Source organism: Oryctolagus cuniculus, chromosome 17 (assembly GCF_964237555.1).
Source record: "Oryctolagus cuniculus chromosome 17, mOryCun1.1, whole genome shotgun sequence".
Classification (NCBI taxonomy): Eukaryota; Metazoa; Chordata; class Mammalia; order Lagomorpha; family Leporidae; genus Oryctolagus; species Oryctolagus cuniculus.
Window position 1 is genome coordinate 47,847,563 of NC_091448.1, and position 19,528 is coordinate 47,867,090.

General features: G+C 54.3%; 1 protein-coding gene across 2 annotated transcripts in view; it reads left to right on the forward strand.

The window, feature by feature from the left end:
- Positions 1 to 19,528, forward strand: part of SGSM2 (small G protein signaling modulator 2) — a 35,515-nt gene that overhangs the window by 10,807 nt on the left and 5,180 nt on the right. The window contains exons 3-17 of one of the 2 annotated variants that reach the window (XM_002718876.5): positions 7,688 to 7,850; positions 8,115 to 8,276; positions 8,553 to 8,620; positions 8,714 to 8,859; positions 9,187 to 9,321; positions 9,841 to 9,965; positions 10,323 to 10,390; positions 10,635 to 10,795; positions 10,949 to 11,075; positions 12,587 to 12,721; positions 16,388 to 16,538; positions 17,282 to 17,346; positions 17,431 to 17,576; positions 17,996 to 18,124; positions 18,399 to 18,581. In XM_002718876.5, coding sequence (XP_002718922.2) covers positions 7,688 to 7,850; positions 8,115 to 8,276; positions 8,553 to 8,620; positions 8,714 to 8,859; positions 9,187 to 9,321; positions 9,841 to 9,965; positions 10,323 to 10,390; positions 10,635 to 10,795; positions 10,949 to 11,075; positions 12,587 to 12,721; positions 16,388 to 16,538; positions 17,282 to 17,346; positions 17,431 to 17,576; positions 17,996 to 18,124; positions 18,399 to 18,581 — 1,964 coding nt within the window. The remainder of the gene's footprint in view (positions 1 to 7,687; positions 7,851 to 8,114; positions 8,277 to 8,552; positions 8,621 to 8,713; positions 8,860 to 9,186; positions 9,322 to 9,840; positions 9,966 to 10,322; positions 10,391 to 10,634; positions 10,796 to 10,948; positions 11,076 to 12,586; positions 12,722 to 16,387; positions 16,539 to 17,281; positions 17,347 to 17,430; positions 17,577 to 17,995; positions 18,125 to 18,398; positions 18,582 to 19,528) is intronic. The other variant, XM_051824504.2, reaches the window with a different exon arrangement.

Sequence of the window (19,528 nt, forward strand, 5' to 3'; positions counted from 1 at the left end):
TTCTGCTGGTGTGCCTAGGAAAGCAGAGGAAGATAGCCCAGGTGCTTGGGCCCCTGCACCCATGTGGGAGACCAAGAAAAAAAGCACCTGGCTCCTGGCTTTGGACCAGCCCAGCTCCAGCTGTTGCAGCCATCTGGGGAGTGAACCAGCAGAGGATCTCTCTCTGTCTCTCCCTCTCACTTTTTCTCTGTAACTCTGCCTCTTAAATAAATAAATCTTTTAAAAAATTTATTTATTTACTCAAAAGTCAGAGTTACACAGCGAGAGAAGGAGAGGCAGAGAGAGAGAGAGAGAGAGAGAGAGAGAGAGAGGTCTGCCATCCACTGGTTCACTCCCCAGTCGCTGCAACAGCTGGAGCTGCGCCAGTCTGAAGCCAGGAGCCAGGAGCTTCTTCTGGGTCTCCCACATGGGTGCAGGGCTCAAGGACTTGGGCCATCTTCTACTGCTTTCCCAGGCCATAGCATAGAGCTGGATTGGAAGTGGAGACTCAAACCAGTGCCCATATGGGATGCCGGCACTGAAGGCAACGGCTTTACCCACTACACCACAGCGCCAGCCCCCAGATACATAAATCTTTAAAAGAATTATTTTGGAGGCTGGCATTATAGCATAGCAGACCAAGTTGCTGCCTGTGATGCCAGAATCCCATATGGTTCGAGTTCCAGCTGCTCTGTTTCTTATCCAGCTTCCTGCTAATGACCTCAGAAAAGCAGCAGAGGATGGTCCAAGTATTTGGGCCCCTGCCACCCACATGGGAGACCCGAATGAAGCTCTTGGCTCCTGGCTTCAGCTTGGACCCAGTTCTGACAGTTGTAGCCACCTGGAGAGTGAACCAATGGGTGGAAGATCTCTCTCTCTCTCTCTCTCTCTCTCTCTCTCTGTCTCCCTGTCTCTCTATAACTCTGACTTTCAAATAAGTAATAAATCTTTAAAATTTCTTTTTATTTTCATTTATTTGAAAGGCAGAGCAACAGAGACAGATCTTCCATCCACTGATTCCCTCTCCAAATGGCTGCAGCAGCCAGGTCTGGGCTAGGCCAAAGCCAGGAGCTTCATTCATGTCTCCCACGTGGGCAGAGGGGACTCAGTACTTAGACCATCGTTCTCAGGCATCTGAGCTGGATTAGAAGTAGAGCAGCCGGGACAGAAGGCATCCCAGGTGGCAGATTTGTCCATTATGCCACAGAGCCAGCCCCCAACTTGATTGTTTCAATTGAGGTTTCTTTACTCCTGTCCCCTTTACTTTTATATTTGTTTAGAATTTTCTGTAATGAGATTATTTAGAAAAGAAAAAAGGGAAGAAGAAGATATAGGGTTAACAAATATAGACAGCTTCCTGGGAAATTTTACATAAAGGGTGAAGCTAAATGGGCCATACTAATATGGCTATACTAATAATACCATACTAATATGGCCATACTAATAATACATACTAATATGGCCACACTAATAATACCATACTAATATGGCCAAGGAAGGTGGCGGTGGCACTTTTATTTATTTATTTTTTTAAGATTTATTTATTTGAAAGCCAGAGTTACACACAGAAAGAGAGGCAGAGAGAACGGTACTTTTTTAAGTTGAAAAAATTATGGAATGTTTATATTCAAATGGAAACTATCTGCCAAGGGAAACTTGAATAGGAAAAGAGAAGGCACATTTGGTAGAGCAATGTCCTTGGAAAGGTGAAAGGGACCAGACTCCATCTGTGCAAGTGTAGAGGGTGGCCTGAGAGACAAGCACAGCCAGACCATCCATAGGTACAGGAGAAGGGGGCAGGCCATGGGCACGAGGTGCCCAGAGGAAAGGCCCCAGCCTTCACTCACACCTTCAGAGTGCTGGGCTGAGATCAAGGCACCTTTTGTACCTTTGTGTACATGTGCGGTTGCTTTTCGTCAGCTTGGTCACCCAGTACCCATTGAGACCCAATGAAGCACAGAGAAATTTAGTGATTTGCCCAAAGTCAAACAGCTAGTAAGGAGAGGAGCCATTGCCTGAACCACCCACGTGTGTCTTGCTGGAAGCTCTGTGCTGCCCAGGAATTGGTGTGCTGTGAGGCCTACCCAGGACGGGCACTAGAGGACTCCTCCATTAAGGAGGGTCAGCTGTCAAGTAGACACAGCTCTGGTCGTTGCACAGTGGACCCAAGGTGTCCAGACACTCTGAGGGACAGTGGGTCCAAAGTGGGTGAGTGTGCTCACACCTCTGTCCACTGCATGAGAGGCTGGCCCTGTCCTGGCTCCCTGGGAAGCCACCTTGAGTGCTGTGCATGCAGATTCTGCCCCACAATTCTGGGCAGGGGAGAGTGGAGGGCAAGGACAATATGTGCTTTGAATTTCATGTCCCTCACCTTGGTACCAAAAAATCAGGGCAGTTCTTTCTCCTTCCAATTGAAGTCTGGACGAAAGTGCTCTTTTTTTTTTCTTTTTTTTTTTTTATTTTTATTTAGGGAGTTGAGCAAGGCCAGATGCCCCCCCCCCCCTAAAGTTGCAGCAAACAGCCAGTATCACCAGTGCAGACTGGGAAAACTGGTAACCCTGGTTACCATTGAAATGCTCATTCTGAGCCTAGGCAGCTATTGAGGTCCCTGGGTGGAAATAGCCAGTCAGAGTCCGGAGGAGAGGGGCAGATGGTGCCTGGCAATGCCTTTCTGCTCCTCCCACCTCTTCTGCTGCAGATGAAACCCTGGCTTCTCCAGCGGGGTTGGGATACAGCTGCTCACCTCTCCTCGAGCACCTACTTGTGAAGAGGTCATCCAGCTCTTTATCTGTTTCTCCCTTGCTTGGCAAGCGTGGCTCCTCTATCTGGGGGCCCAGACTAGTGACTCTGGCATTTGGCTTCTGAAAATTGTGCTCTGAGTAGCCCCCAAAGCCTCAGGACCAAAATGGACTACCTGTGGCTGCCTGCTCTACCTCCACTTCCTCACTTGGTTCTCTTGCACAGATGGCAGCTGGCAGTACAGGATGAAACACGGTCAGACGTGGGAGGGCCTCAACTACACTTGCCACAGCCACCCTCCGGTCGTGTGCACCCCTCCTGGCTGAGCACCTGGGCCCAGCATCTTGTCATATGATGCTAACTAGGGATGCTATGCCTATGAGCCTCAACAACACAGGGCTGGTCCTCTGAAGACCGTCCTGCAAGTCCCACTGTCACCAGGCCAGACAGGGGCTGGCCTTACTTGGGCCCCTTAGTTGCTGAGCACAGCAGTCCACTGTGAAAGTTAAATGGGCGGGGAGACTCCTCCACCCAGCCTTGTTCCTGAGGACCCCTTCCCAGCCTCTGCTGCATTTCCTGGCAGCCATAGCTTTAGTTCGTTTTTATGAGCTCCTGAGACACCTAGGCTTGTCCCAGCCCTCTGAGTTGTTTCCCTGATCCCTGTCCACTTCAGCTCATCTGATGCTGTCCTAAGCAGAGCCCAGATGCCCTTCCAAGGGGGGGAACCAAGCCATTCAGGAGATTTATTTGCTGAGGAAGCTGGTAAAAGAGTAGATCCCAACCTTTCTGGATTGTGTGAGTTTTGATTCACTCCTGGGTTGGAGGTGATCTCATTATGAAAACTGGTGGTATCCAAGCTTAATGGACACCTATGCAATTATTTTTTCCTGATACAAAAATCAAAACTATATAAAAAATATGTGAGGAAAAGTCTTGTTCCCTCTCCTGTCCCCATTTCCCTACTTTTACTTACCAGTTGCTGCACAGGTAACCACTTTGTTTCTTGTGCATCCTTGTACAGTTTATTATTATTATTATTATTTATTTGAGAGAGACAGACAGAGAAAACTCCTATCTGTTGGTTCACTCCCCAGATGTGCACAGTGGCTAGACTGGGTCAGAGCCAGGAACTGGGAACTTGATCCAGGTCTTCCATGCACGTGGCAGGAGCCCAGCTACTTGAGCCATCACTGATGCCTCTGAAGGTCTGCATTAGCAGGAAGCTGGAGTAAGGAGCTGGAACTAGGAACTGAACCCACACGCTCCAATGTTGGACATGGGCATCCTACATGCTAGGCTAAATGCCCACTCGGTTCTGAACTTTGTTTTCTTTTTTTAAAAAAAAATTTTTTTTTTTTTTTCATTTTATTTGAAAGGCAGAGAAACAGAGATCTTGCATCTGCTGGGTCACTCCCCAAATGCCTGAAATATCCAGGACTGGGTCAGACCCAAACCAGGAACCTGGAATTCCATCCAGGTCTCCCATGTGGGTGGCAAGGACCCAAGTACTTGAGCCATCATTTGCTGCCTCCCAGGTACACATTAGCAGGAAACTGGACTAGAAGCAGAAGTAAGCAGGACTCAAACCAGGCACTCAGAAATGGGGATGCAGGAGTTCCAAGCAGTGACTTAACTGCTGGGCCAGGTGTCTGCCCCTGAAATTTTTAATAATAATAAAGAGATTATATTCTTTGTTCACCCACCCTTTTTGTAATGAAATAGTATCATACATACTGTTTGGCCTTTTGCTTTTGGAGAGCTTTCCATTATTAGTTCCTAGACAGTATCCTCATTCTTTTTCTTTTCTTTTCTTTTCTTTTTTAAAGATTTATTTATTTGAAAGGCATAGTTACAGAGAGGCAGAGAGGAGAGAGAGAGAGGTCTTGCATCCACTGGTTCACTCCCCAAATGGCTACGATGGCCTGAGCTGGGCCAATCTGAAGCCAGGAGCCAGGAGCTTCTGCCATGTCTCCCATTTAAGTGCAGGGACCCAAGGATTTGGGCCATCATCCACTGTTTTCCCAGGTGCATTAGCAGGGAACTGAATTGGAAGTGAAGTAACCAGGTCTTGAACCAGCACCCATATGGAATGCCAGCACTGCAGGCCACGGCTTTACTCACTATGCCACAGTGCCAGCCCCAGAGGCCCTCTTTCAGAACTTGAAAGCCATGGATCCCTTATCCAGGAAAAACTCACTTACACATGCATTCTAGAGCTCATCAATAATTTGCATTCACACTTCACACAATTTTAGGGGGTCTTTAGAGCCCCAGAGGCCTAAACCCAGAACCTCCTTAGGATAATAGTTCTCAATTGTTAGTGTTGTTATTTTCCTACAGGCTGCACACAGTAACATTTTCAGTGCCAGTTCTCAATGGGGACACCCCACTGAGAGTGAGGAGGGACAGTTGTGATGTGCACAATCACTGGCCAAGGAGCCCCTGGAGCTGGCTCAGGAATACCTGCTGTAAAGGTCTCAGGGAATGAAGGGGTTTCGCTTCCCCAGACATTGTCTGGGTTTCACAGAAGGAATGGAGGGGCAAGAGGTGGGCCAGGGCACAGGGCATAATGTTTGCACTCCTCTCAGCGTTCCCTACTTGCAGTAATTGCTGAGGAGTCCTCTGCTCACCCGAAATGACCCTATGTTGTGCCTGAAGGTGGGTAAGGCCAGGCAGGATGGGAGTGCCAGTGCAGCCCCTCCCCAGCTCCCAGGCCTCACTGCTTGTGCAGTCGCCTGGGGAAGGTGGGAAGGCTAATGACTCATTATCTCAGCAATTAGTCACATGATTCCCTGCAGGACTGGTGCCACCTGCTGCCACTGGCTCTGCTCAGTGCTGTTTCTCTCTCCATGCTGCTTGGAGAGTGCAATCCCAGGAAATGGTCACTGCCTTCCCACAGGCGCAGATTTGTAACTGCAGCATTCCCAGGACCAAGAGACTGTGGCACAAGTCATTCTCCTGTTCACCCCAGGGCCACATAAGACCTCCAAGGACCAGGAGGACTGACATGGAGAGGAGTATGTGGACACAAGCCAAAGCCTTCCCCACATGCTCCTTGTGCGTGGCATGTGGAAGTACATCTGTCTGCATGCACACAGATGTATGAGCCCACTGTGAAGGAGAGGCCCAAGGAGGAAGGCGCTCCTGCCTGCTTCCCCTCCCCAGGATGCTCTCACTGCACTGCTGTCCTCTAGGTGGGTCCCAGGGCCTCACTCTCCCTTCTTGGCTTCATTCCAAGAAGCTGCCAAACAAAACTCCAGCGTAGGACAGCAGTGACTATGTCAGTTACTCAAACTGAAGGCAAAAAAATTTTATTTTTGGTAATTATTCTCTAAGTCATGTTTTATAGTGCTGGCCAAAATAAACTTGACAGGGCCTGAATTCCCCTGTTTCTAAAAGAGTGGCTTTGGACCAGCACTGTGGTATAGTAGGTTAAGCCTCCACTTGAGGTGCTGGCATCTCATACGGGCACCGGTTCAAATCCTGGCTATTCCACTTCTGATCCAGCACTCTGATAATGCACCTAGGAAAGCAGCAGAAGATGGCGCAAGTGTTTGGGCCCCTGTGCCCACGTGGGAGACCTGGAAGAAGCCCCTGGTTTTGGATTGGCCCAGCTGCAGCTGTTGTGGCCATCTGGGGAGTGAACCAGTGGAGAGAAGATTCTCTCTCTCTCTGTCTCTCCCTAGGGCAGCCTGTGCCTCTCTTTCCCTTGCATCCTCTTCCTCTCCTTGCCAAGGAGGTCCTGCAACAACCCTGCCCTTACAGATTGGCTGTGGAATAGGATCGGAACACAAAGGATGAGGAGTCAGGAGTTGGCATGCGTGTGGGTGCAAGTGCCTCTCTAGAGCCAGACCTGTGCTAGGCGTTTCACAGGCTTCATCTCTTGTCATGCCTCACACCAGTCCTAGGAAGCCTTCCCATCTCACAGGTGACGAAACTGAGGCTCAGAGAATTGAGTTATTTACCTGCCCAGAGTCCTCAGAAGCAATGAGTGGCCACAATAAGGTCAGACCCTGTTCTGTCTGATTTCCTGTCTCCAGCACAGCTGTTTTTCGGTCCATGTGAAAAAGAGTACCTGTAACAGAGAAGCCCCTTCCCCCAGCTGTCTCCCCAAACCCACCTGGAGGTGATGAAAGGACTCAGGGCAGGGCTGGGGCCCTGGCTTCTAGCTCTGGCTCTGTTACTGTGTCACTGTGATCAGATCCCTTCCTCCTTTCCAGCCTTTCCCCTCTGCACCTGTAAAGCAGTCCGCTGGGCCTCAGCAGTGCCAAGTCCCACCTGTCCCCACACTGATATTTTTAGCAACCGTCCAGGCCAATTTTCTGCCTTCCTCCACCAAACTCTTCTTTCCATCCTGAGGGGTCTTTCTGTGGTAAGCAGGATCCAGATGGAGAAGTTAAGCCTAGCCCCTAAAAACATGAATGAATGAAGGGACGCCCACCCAGCAAGGAAAAGAGAAATCTCTCCCTCTTGGCTCCCAGGTCCATCAATAATCCAGGGGCCACTGTCGGGTCTGATCTCTGCAGTGGCCTCATCAGTATTTTAGCTCCTCCAGAACCCCATTCCTTAGCAACCATGTCACCACACTTTCCAGGCGGGTTGCTGGACCATGTGCCCCCTGTGTCCCCTGTCCTATAGGTGCTGTTCCTTCTTGCCCTTGGGGTCAGGAGTGAAGCCACTCAGGCCGAGCTAGTAGGGGTACTGGACAGCTTTGGTCCTCACAGCTCGCAGTGGCTTTGCTGTATACAGGAGGCATGCACCTCAAAGCTCTCAGGTCCATGCTGGGCAGAGGCAGAGGGAAGGGAAAGTGGGGGGGGATGTCTGTCTGTCTCCTTGGCCTGCCCCTAGTCATGGCCTGGGTCAGTGTTTCCCTTGCCTCCACCTGTCCACAGGTGTGGGAAAGAGGAGAGTGTTTGTCTATTTACCTGCTCTTGCCCAGGCTCAGGTACTATTTTCCTCCATGGCCCAGGTGCAGTGGAGGCTTGCCTCCTGCATCAGCTGAGACGCCGTGCTGCTGGCTTCCTGCGCAGTGACAAGATGGCGGCCCTGTTCACCAAGGTGGGGAAGACGTGCCCAGTGGTTGGGGAGATTTGCCACAAGGTACTGGAGCTGCAACAACAAGTGGAGGGCAGGTGAGCCCTGGGCCCTCCCTTCTGCTCTTTCCACTTGCCATTTACTGCTACCAAGGATGACCCGCCTGGAGCTTGGCTCCCAGTGCCTGTTTCTTGCATCGGGATCTCTGGGTAAAGGGTTGGCCTGAGGGCAGAGCTTGGCCTCTTCTAGGCACATCTGTAGCCCTCCTTCAGCTCTCTACCCTAGTCAGTCTTTGGGACTCCTGTCTAGCGGCACCAGGGCCCATACCCAGTGTCACTCCTAAAGTTCTCCCTTCTTTTCAGGAAACCCTCAGGAAACAGCCAAGAGGCCCTGCGGAGACAGGGCTCGGCCAGCGGGAAGGCCCCAGCCCTCAGCTCACAGGCCTTGAAACACATATGGGTACGCACCGCGCTCATCGAGAAAGTTCTGGACAGGGTTGTTCAGTATCTGGCGGAAAACTGCAGGTGACTGCTCCATCCCACAAGCGGCCTCTTCCTCAGCCCACTTCCTCAACAGCCCTTCAGCCCCACCTCTCAGGATACCTGCTGTCTCTGACAGCCTGTAGGCCTGCCTCTATCTCCCCTTTTAGCCTCTGAAGCACAGACCACACCAGGCACCTCATAATTTAGCTCAGTCCTTGTAGATCATTTCTTGGTGGGGATGTCCCTGCCTGCTGAGCTTGACCGTCCTGGAAAGAGTGCAGGAGCTCTGGCAGTCACCCGATCTGTCTCTCCTGGCAGCAAGTACTACGAGAAGGAGGCATTACTGGCAGACCCTGTGTTTGGCCCGATCCTGGCCTCTCTTCTAGGTGAGTCTGAGATCAGAGGCCTGTGCTTGGCCACTGGGCCGAGGGACAGGTGCCAATGGAGTCCCACTAAGCTGGCCATTTCTGTCTCCACAGTGGGGCCCTGTGCCTTGGAATACACAAAGCTCAAGACAGCCGATCACTACTGGACCGACCCCTCTGCTGATGAGCTGGTCCAGAGGCACCGTATCCGGGGTCCCCCCAATCGCCAGGACTCTCCTGCAAAGCGCCCAGCTCTCGGGGTAGGTGTCCCTGTCCCCACCCCGTAATCATCCAATCTGTGCCCATGGGCCTATGGGGAGAGGAATCTGGCGTCCAGACAGGATGGGCCTCAGACATATCCCAAGACACTAGACACCCCAGGAGAGTCTTCTGCCCACACTAGCACTTACGTAAATGCTGGGAGCCCCTGCTGGCCCATGGCTGGAGCACAGACAATAGCAGAGCACACGGAGCAGGGCAGACCCTGGTGTTGGGTCAGCCAGAGATGCTCAGCAGAGAAGCCTGAGGGTTCTCCAGCCCCAAGTGGGATTTCCCAGGCTAGCGGCTGAGCCATGGCTCTCATACAGATCCGGAAGCGGCACTCAAGCGGCAGCGCATCGGAAGACAGGCTGGCTGCCTGTGCTCGGGAGTATGTGGAGTCTCTGCACCAGAACTCAAGAACACGGCTGCTCTACGGCAAGAACAATGTGCTGGTGCAGCCGGTAGGAAGGCTCAGTGCCACCACCCCTTCCTCTCAGTCTCCCACTCCTGCAGCTCCTAGAACTGGCAGCCTTTAGCCACGGTCATTCCTTTTCTAAGGAGCTTGGCCAAAGAACAGGGGGAAAGAACCCACCCCACCCCTCACTGCACTGTTTCATTTGACTCGTGCCCAGCCTCGGGCTGACAGGACTATGGATGGCACCTGCTCTGGCTAACTGAGAACCTAGGCCATCCAGGGGTAGGAATGGCAGCCAGCAGGCAGGGAGTATGCCTAGCTTGGGTGTGGCTGGCCCAGGATGCATCTGGCATCTAGGAGACTGATGGAATAGAGCCAGTGGCACCAGGCCAGCCAGGGAGAGGAGGTGCCCAGGTCTGCCATGTGGTCCCTGTTCTTTGCTTCTGCCCAGCCCTTGTGACAGGCATGACTTTCCCTGCTCCCATCTGGGGTTGTTCCCATAGCATTCCCTGAGAGCCTATCCACCCCTCGTCGTCTCTGTCTTCTGGTGTGTGTCTCCCTATAGAAGGAGGACATGGAGGCTGTCCCTGGCTATCTCTCCCTGCACCAGTCAGCTGAGAGCCTAACTCTGAAGTGGACCCCCAACCAGCTCATGAACGGGACTCTGGGGGACTCCGAGCTGGAAAAGAGGTGGGGGCTTTGGAACTTGCTCCCAGGAGCCAGGGAAGGAGGCAGTGGGGTGGAAAGATCCAGCCAACTCCAGGGGGCAGGCCTTCCTCCTCATGTGGCTGCAGCATCAGAGAGCCCAAGCTCTCTAAGATGGCGCCAAGCCTGGGCATGAAGAGGCTTGCCTGAGCCAAGCTCTAGGTGGCTGAGACTGAAAGATTCAGTGCCATGAGGCAGCGCAGGGGTCAAAGGACAAGGCCAGCTAAAGTCACGTCTCAGCAATGGTCATCCTATCTGCAGGATGGCTTCAAAGGGTAGTAGAGCCAGGGGACAAGGAAGGTAGGATGGCAGGCCTAATGACACCACGTGGTTCCTTTCTAGTGTTTACTGGGACTATGCCCTGGTGGTGCCCTTCAGTCAGATCGTCTGCATCCACTGTCACCAGCAAAGTAAGCCTGGCTTGTCCTGGGCACCAGGGGGAAAGGCAGAGTTGACCTCTTCCCCACTGTGCACTTGCATGGGGCCTGTTGAACTTCTTGTCCTCTCACTGTCCCTATCAGTAAGGCTCCCAGGTCCTGCTCCAGCCTGAATAGCCTCCTCCCCAGCCCACAGGCCTGGTTGATATGGCCATGGTGATGGCTGGGGAGCTCTCAAGGAAGGACCCCTGCCCCGTTTCCCCATGTCACCCTCCAGAGAATGGAGGCACTCTTGTGCTGGTGAGCCAGGATGGCATCCAGAGGCCGCCGCTGCACTTCCCACAGGGAGGACACCTGCTGTCCTTTCTGTCCTGCCTGGAGAATGGGCTGCTGCCTCGAGGACAGCTGGAGCCCCCGCTGTGGACCCAGCAGGGCAAGGTACCTCAGGGCATGGGAGGCTCTGGGTCCCAGACTGAGTGGAGTGGGTCTTCTGCCTGCCCCTTCCCCTTCCTTTCTCCATGAGGAGTTCTTGGAGGGGATTCTGAATGGGACTTTGCCCTGGCCAGGCTGACCACCCCTCACCCTCCGCAGGGGAAGGTGTTCCCCAAGCTACGGAAACGCAGCAGCATGCGGTCTATAGAGGCGGAGGAGCTGGGCGTGGGGCGGGCCACAGACTACGTGTTCCGGATCATCTACCCTGGGCACAGGCATGAGCACAGTGAGTGTCCCAGGCTTCCTCTGGGGAGGAGGAAAGCTGCCCATGGAGGTGGGCGAGCACAGCATCACCCCCACAGGGCTGGCAGACAGGCCAGGCCGAGACAAGAGGTCCATCCCGTGACCCTCAGACCACTCCTGTGAAAAGTTGCCCCTCTTCTGCCCAGCTGTCCTGCTCCTCATCCCACACTCTTGCCCCAGCAGACCCAGGAGTCACGTACAAGACTCTTAGTCATGCTCTCATGCCCTGCCCCAGAGTGTGAATGTGGAGACTAGAGATGGAAGGTGGAGAGCTATCTGCTCCTCGTCGGCCTGCCGCCCGACCCCTACACGGTGGCCTGGGTGTGGGACCAGTGCTTCTTTTTGGATGGTGCACATTGTTCACTGACTCCTCCACAGTCAGAGCCCTCCTCAAACCAGCTGCCAGCAATGAAAACTGTAGCTGAATTAGGGGCTTGCATCTGAAGAGGGTGAGGTTTGGAACTGCCCAGGGGACTTTGGAAGCTGGGGGGCCTAAAGTGGCTTAGCCCTTGTGGGTCAAGCCCTATCCTGGACACAAACCCCTGGGCCCCAGGAGTCTGTCCGTGTGTGTCTGCCACCCCCAAAGTTCCTTTTGTGGTCAGTTTTCTCTAGACCAGGCTTGCTTTTCTAGTAGATAAGGTCAGGGAATTTGCCAGCCCAAAGCATTTATTGCCAGCCCGCCCACCTGCTCCCTAAATTTCCTAACTGGTGCCAAAGAGTTGTCAACAAGTTGTTTCTGCATCAGTGGGCAGATGACCCTGACAGCACACAGAGAGCCACAGCACAGACCATCCCAGCAGGCTTGAAGGGCACAGGGTGTGGGGATTCTCGCCCCCCTCTCAGATGTGCCTGGCAAGAAGACACATCTTTTGCCAGAATGTGTTTGCAAACCTAGTGTTTTATCACCAGCTGTTGCTCGGTTTCAATTATTCAGTCCCTGCTTCCCTTCTTCAATCCTTGGCATTTCCCGATTCTCGTCATGGCAAGGACCACCTCCCCAGAGAGCCAGCCAGTGCACCATGGAGCCAAAACTCAGGCTCCTCGAGGACAGCTCTGGAAAAACCCTTGGGGGAGAAGGTTGAACTGACAGCCTGAAAAGAAGGATTTAGGGGTAATCTTCAGGTTTGGTCCAGCCTGACCGTGACGGCAGCTGAAGAGTGATCAGGATCTGTCTGCCAGGGCTGGTGAGCTCCTGAGTGCCAGGCCCATCTTTCACATCGCCCTCCTCAGTCTCTCTCTTCTATTCTTCCCAGAGAGGGTCTCCTCCAAAGAACGGAGCTTGGAAGCTGGATGCAGCCACCCACCTGCTTCCGTGCTCTCCCAGTAAACCAGTGAAAGAGCTCTGAGGGCCTCTCCTCACCCCCCTTGTCTCCCCTGCAGGTTCAAGGTGATTCCCCACTTCATTCCACTTACTTTACGGAGGGAGTCCGGTCCCTCCTGCCCAGGGACTAGGGTCCTCATGCCTCTGCCTCTCTTGCTCTTCTCTTTGAGCAGTCACTATTAACTACCACCACCTAGCGGCCAGCCGCGCGGCCTCGGTGGACGATGATGAGGAAGAGGAGGATAAACTCCACGCGATGCTCTCAATGATCTGCTCGCGGAACCTCACAGCTCCCAATCCGATGAAAGGTTTTTATCCTTCCCCTCCCCCTGACCCACCTCGTCCCCCATCCCACCCCTGGGACCACCTGCCACCCACCGCCCGGGCTCAAACGGCAGTGTTGGCATTAGGGGACTTGCACCCAGGGCAGTTCCCTTCCATCAGCAGGATTGTCAGGGAGGGAGAGAAGAGGGCAGACAGGTACCGGCAAGAAGAGGGGACACCACAGGGAGTAGCTGTGGGCTGTAAGGAGTGGCTTCATGCCTGAGGGAAGAGGAGCCACCGACGGGAAGGTCTGGTTATCTGATTGCTTCTTGGGGGGGTACCCTACATGGCTCTCTGAGCCCATTCCTCTTCCTGGGAGTCATGCTGGCCATCGCCAGACAGTGGTCTGTTTCTTACTGCTGATTAGAAAGACAGGCCCTGTGCTTCTGACTCCCTAGTAAAAGGAAATAGGACCAAGACGCCAGTCCCTTCCTAGGGCAGGGGTAGAGACTGGACAGGTGTTGAGTCCTGTGGGTCAAGTGAGATTGGGGACCGCCAAGGAAGAGATTACAGGGTTGTTTTCCCAGCAGGCATGGCCTGGTAGCTTAGCGTGAAATCTAGAAATACCTGCAGGATGGTGTCCAGGAGGGAGCACAGGTGCAGGTGTGTCCCTGGTGCACGGATGAGGGTTTTGAGCAAGTATCTCACCATCCCAAAGCTGTCTCCTCGTGTGTGCCCGGGGCTGTGCCAGAGATAAAAGACAGGCCTGTCCCTACCTCGTGGACCTCAGAGTCCACTATTGCAGAGTTCTCCTTCATTAGAAATGTCACAGCCCAGTGCCCACTGACCCTCAGCGTTCCTCTGTCACCACCCATTGTTCTTAGCACAAAGGTGGGTTGGCAGAGAGGGAACCTATTCATTTGGGAGCTCTGTCAAGCCAGGGGACCTGTAAGACCCAGATAGGGTTCGTAAGGAAAGGTTGCATGGGATGAGGCTGAGGCCAGCTCTCTTGGAGATTAGGGATCTAGCCCTTCCCCCACCCAATCCCATGCTACTGAATCAATATCTTCTCTTTCCCTGCCCCTGTGGAGGCTACAGACTATATCACATTCCCCCTTGCTTCCACTAAGTTCTGCCAAGGAGCATAGCTCCTTAACTCAGCTGCAAAGCTAGTAATCAGTCTCTGTACCCTTGAACAGCCAGCCCCATGGCCTGGGACACGCCCAGCACACCCTCAGCCAACCCTTCTGCCACCTGCCCCATCTCTAGGCCTGCCCTCCCTTCCAGCCTTTCCAATATAAGTCTATAGGCCAGGCCCTACTTGTTGTGTTTATTGCCTGCACACATGCCTGCCATATGGTTTCTTGTAAACCTGGACTTGGGGCTGATGCTTATTCACAAGCTAACTAACTCTGAGTAATGTGGGAAGGTTGAACTCTGGACAGTGGGACACAGAGCACCTTCTTACCCCATGAACTGCTAGTCAGACTGGCGGATCCCAGCAGAACTCTTGTCTTGGCAGATTTGGCAATAGAAAGCCTATCTCTGACTAGTTTTAGGGCTGAAGCCTGTGGGATCAGAGAAACTTCCAGGCCCATGGGGCCTAAAGGCCTCAAGGCTTGTCTGGGCATCCTCTCGGGGAACTCAGGGGCTAAACCAACAGAGTATATGCAGCCGCTCAGTCCCCAGCTCTTGAGGAAGCAGAGGGGGCAAGAGAGCCAAATCCATGGGTGCTGGGGTCAGGAGCCACCAGCTGCACTCCAGTCCATAATGACAACACTGTGGAGGCCGTTCTGCTAGCCGTTGCTTTTCAGGCCTGCAACATGCTTGACTTGTGCATGTCAATCAAGTGGCGGGTGTCCAGATCTCCCTTCCCTCCTTCCCCTCCCCCTTCTTTCCTGCTTCCTCTCCCACAGAGCAGAGATGCTGTTCACTCTAATTCTGCTCCAGGCCAGGCACCTTTCACTCGGAGTCTTAGGGGCTGTGGGGTTCCCCCACCCTGGCTGTTTGTCCTCATGCTCAGAGGGGAGAGTCAGAGTCCAAGCTGACCCGGCAGACCCCATCCAGCTGCTGCCCCTCACCCAGGCACTCCAGAGCTCCAGCTGTTGCACTGGGCTAAATCAGAGAGATGCAGTGTTCAATGCTGGCAGGTTCAGCTCCTTCCTGGAGAATTAAGGTGAAGAGCATTGACCCAGGAGATCGGCCTTGGTTGGGCCCTGCTTTCGGGCATGAGCTTGTATCCCTTTCTGCCCACTCCCTGCACCTGTTGCCCTTCCTGCCTGCCCGCCTGCTGCCTGCTGCCTGCCTGGCTGGGCCTACTCCCACCCCAGCTCTTCCCAAGACTGGCCTCTTTCCTGCCTGCTGCAGGACTCAGCTCCTGCCCCACCTCACCCCACCTGCACCTGTCCCTTCCCTCTCTGATTCCCTGAGTCTCGGGCATGGCTTGTTGTCCCTCGCTCCCAGAGCCGCAGCCCCCCTCACCAAATATGTTCCCTTAATTTGCCTCCTGGTGGAGCTGAAGAGCCAGACATCTACGAAAACTCCGGCCAAGGGTTTGGAAAGAGGGCCCTGGGGCCAAGGCAGGGCAACCCCTGATGAGATTAACGGGGGTTCAGTCAAGCCCGTCCACTAAGGCACACCCAGGCCAGAGCCTGGCTCCTACCCAAACCAGGCCAGACTGCGACAGGCCAGGGCCACACCAGATTCTCTGAGAAAAGCACTGCTGAGAGAGGCCTCAGCACACACAGCTCTTCCTCTCGTGTTCTTCACTCTTCACTCTGTTCTCTCTCCCTCCTGGCGTCACTCCCAGTCCCTCTCACTTTATGCCCTCACTCTGCTTCATCCTTGTGGCTCACTGGCCATACCAGCTTCCCCTCAGGCTCTGGAAACTCTCAAGGGTTTTGAGTTTGGATTCAGCCAGTGGGACTGGCAGAGAAGGCTGTGTCTGCAGGAGGTATAGATGCCCCAGGAGCCGTCTCCAGAGGCTGCACCTGGGCACGTTCTGGGACTGGCGATTGGAGGCTGTGCCTGTGTGCCTGGCTACACCCGCATGCCCAGAGCAGCCTGGCAGCCCTGGGAATTCTGCCCTTCCTTTCAGTTCCCTGTTTCTAGGAGACCACCATGCCGAATGCAGTTAGACAAGGCAAGAACGGGGAATCAGACAAACTGCCAGCAGGGGTGCCTGGCCTGGGCAGAGAGCAGTGTTCCTATTTACCACTGGCCACAGATCTAGAAGCCCTCAGACAAGCGAGGCCTGTGGGCCAGGTGGCCCTCCCCTGGAGGGGAGGCTCCAGAGCACCTTCCTGAACATCCCAGCGCTTGCCCATGAGACCCAGGCTGAGTCATGGAACAGCAAGAGAGGTGGTCACCCCTTGGGCAGATCTGGCTTTTGCTGTTCCCTCTCTTTCTTTCCCTTCCTCTAGAAAAGCAAGTGTTTTCTGGTAGTAAGGCAGAGACAGACATGTTCATCCATGAGTCCGAGTATTTTGTCACATGCAGGGACACCTTGCCAACCCTCTCCAGGCTCAGGGGAGGCTCCCCCTCCCCACCGTTTCCTTCTCTGGGCTTTGGACCAGGCAGGCACCATCCTTGTGATTTTCCACTAGCAAGTGGCTTCATGCTGCAGCTCTGGGCACGGAGGTGGGCATGCTGCAGGGTGCCTGGGGGACCAGACCTGCTGGGCCTGACCTCAGCCCCCTTCCTGCCCCTAGATGCTGGTGACATGATCGAGATGCAGGGCTTTGGGCCCAGCCTGCCACCCTGGCACCTGGAGCCCCTGTGCAGCCACAGCTCCTGCCTTTCCTGCTCCTGCAGCAGCTCCCCCTGCACAGCCCCCTGCCACTGTCGTCGTGTCCCTGACCGGTGAGTGAGCAGTGCTGGGACACCGGCCTTCCCCATCATGTCCGTTCGTGTGTGCCCATCTGTCCTCAGAGGCTGTGTCGCTTGCATGACAGGGTGGCCTCTGGCGCTGGACAGACTTGGTCTCAGATTCCACCACTGCTGCCCACATGACTCTGCCAAGTTGCTGAGTCTCTGAGCCTCTAGGTTCATTTCTGATCCTGTTTCCTCAGCTGTAAAGTGGGCATCATGTTACCTGCTCTCCAAGGTGCTCCTAAGGACTGAATGAGTTATAGCCACGTGAACGCCCAGGGTCGTGCCTGGCACGTAGTAGGTACAATGTGGAATGATGCTGCTGTCAGGCTGTGTGTCTGAGAACACGCCCGAGACATCTGGGCAGCTGCCGGGGGCTGGGAGCAGTGTGTGTGAGCGGCTGCCACTGGCCGGGAGCTCTCCTCCACCTCCCTCTTCACTGTTGCCCTGTCACTCCTGATGATCCTCAGGCACTCTGCCATTTTCACACAAGGAAACCAAGATTCATTCATGTACAATCAGTTGCCCATGGTTCCTGGGTAGTTGAGGACCAGAGTGGGCCCCCAGCAACTCTGCCCAGAGTGGCCGGCAAGGACAGTAGGTTCCTACTGATGGTTTCTGGGCTGAGGGTCCTCCTGCCCCATTGGCCTTCCCTTTCCCTGCCCCCACAGGAATGTCCTCTTCCCAGCAGAGGGGTCACAGCCCCCTCCCTCTGAGCCACATTGTTCCCACAGGTTGCCCCTCCGGCTACTGTGTGAGAGCATGAAGAGACAGATTGTGTCCCGGGCCTTCTACGGCTGTGAGTGTGCAGTGGGGTGGGGCTGTGAGGGGGCTAGCCCCTGGGGAGGTGCCTCAGTCACAGCCTCCTGCTGTCCCACTGCAGGGCTGGCCTACTGCCGCCACCTGTCCACAGTACGGACCCACCTGTCAGCGCTGGTGCATCACAACATCATCCCACCTGACCGGCCCCCCGGGGCCTCAGGGGGCCTCACCAAGGACGTGTGGAGCAAGTATCAGAAGGACAAAAAGGTGTGAACTCTGGGGCTCTCTGGCCAAGAGGTCAGTCAAGGGGCCAGAGCTGGAAGCGAGGAGAGGTCTGGGAGAAACTTGTAGACTGAGTGAGCATTTGGGGCTGGGGTTCCAGGCTAGGGTAGGTGACTGGGAGGTAACCTGGGTCATAGCTGAGTGTGTGGATCCACACTGAAGGTCTGGGCTAGAAGTGTCATCCTTATGTTTGTCTAGGCTCCTTCTACCATGGAAGGGAGGAGGGGGGACTGGATCTCATCTAGGGCACAGGAGGATGTGGCTGCCCCAAGCAGGGTTTACCTGGGCTCCAGCAGAGTGACGAAAGCACCCTTGTGGGCCCCAGCTCTCTGTGGGCTGGGTACACCCACCTGGGCTAGGGGGACTGCAGGGGCTGCACAGCCTTCACCTGCTGGGCCCCTCAGAATTACAAGGAGCTGGAGCTGCTGCGGCAAGTTTACTACGGAGGCGTGGAGCATGAGATCCGCAAAGATGTCTGGCCCTTCCTACTTGGCCACTACAAGTTTGGCATGAGCAAGAAGGAGATGGAGCAGGTAAGGGGATGCTGTTCCTATGGGCTTGGGAGCTGGGCAGCTGGGCCAAGGGAACACGGGGAGGAGGCCTCAGAAGGCTCAGCCAGCCCTTCCTAGCTGGAAGGAAGATGTTAGCAAATTAGCCCCAAGGTCTTCTCCCCAGCCCAACCCTGCCACCTGCCCCCTGCAGTCCAGCCTCTGAGACTGAGAGCCGGAGGTCCAGTGCCTGCCCAGCCCCTGAAGAGGAGGGCCCAGTGCACCCATCCCCCATGGTTACACTGTGGTTTGAGTGCAGGTGGACGCAGTGGTGGCAGCAAGGTACCAGCAGGTGCTGGCGGAGTGGAAGGCCTGTGAGGCGGCGGTGAGGCAGCGGGAGAGGGAGGCTCACCCCACCACACTCGCCAAGTTCTCCTCGGGCAGCAGCGTCGACAGCCACGTGCAACGCCTCCTCCACCGGGATTCCACCATCAGCAATGATGTGAGCCAGCTGGGGCCTGGGGGTGGGGTTCCGCGGGGACCACAGCATTTTGTGACCAGCCCAGCTTCTGACATTGACTGGCAGTAGAGCCCTGGGAGGAAAGCTTAGTGTCTATATATAAATTTCTTCAACTGAAAAATTGATAACTCCCTGGGTGTTGTAGGAATAAAATAAGATAGTGCATTGTGTTCTGTTTTAACAAACTAGTAGGGAAAGATGGGTTTATTGGGATTTAGAGATACCTTCCTTCCTTGAACCTTGGTCTCAGTTTCGCTGCTATGCTTTCACAGCCTCTGATTGTAGAGGCTTCGCTGAGACTGTCGGAAAGCAAGGGGGCACGTCAGTGGCCCCCTGGGTCTCCTTAGCCGTACAGAACCAACTGCGCGGTGCTGGTTCGCAGTGTGGATGGGGGATCCTTCATGGTGTCACCTCTGCCTCTAGGAAATGTAACACTGATAAGACCAAGTCCCATTTTTAAGGACATCCTGTTTGCTAATTTGTGTATATTTTCTTCAAAATTCTCTCTTTAGATATGTGTATTTTTGTCACTTTACTGTACCTTTAATAATAAGAGAAAGCATAAGTTGGAGCAAGACTTATAGAAATATTATGAGTAGCAATGCATACTCTTTTTTTCCATGTACTTTGTTCTTTTTTTTTTTGACAGGCAGAGTGGACAGTGAGAGAGAGAGAGACAGAGAGAAAGGTCTTCTTTGCCATTGGTTCACCCTCCAATGGCCGCCGCGGCCGGCGCACCACGCTGATCTGATGGCAGGAGCCAGGTGCTTCTCCTGGTCTCCCATGGGGTGCAGGGCCCAAGGACTTGGGCCATCCTCCACTGCACTCCCTAGCCACAGCAGAGAGCTGGCCTGGAAGAGGGGCAACCGGGACAGAATCCGGTGCCCCGACCGTGACTAGAACCCGGTGTGCCGGTGCCGCTAGGTGGA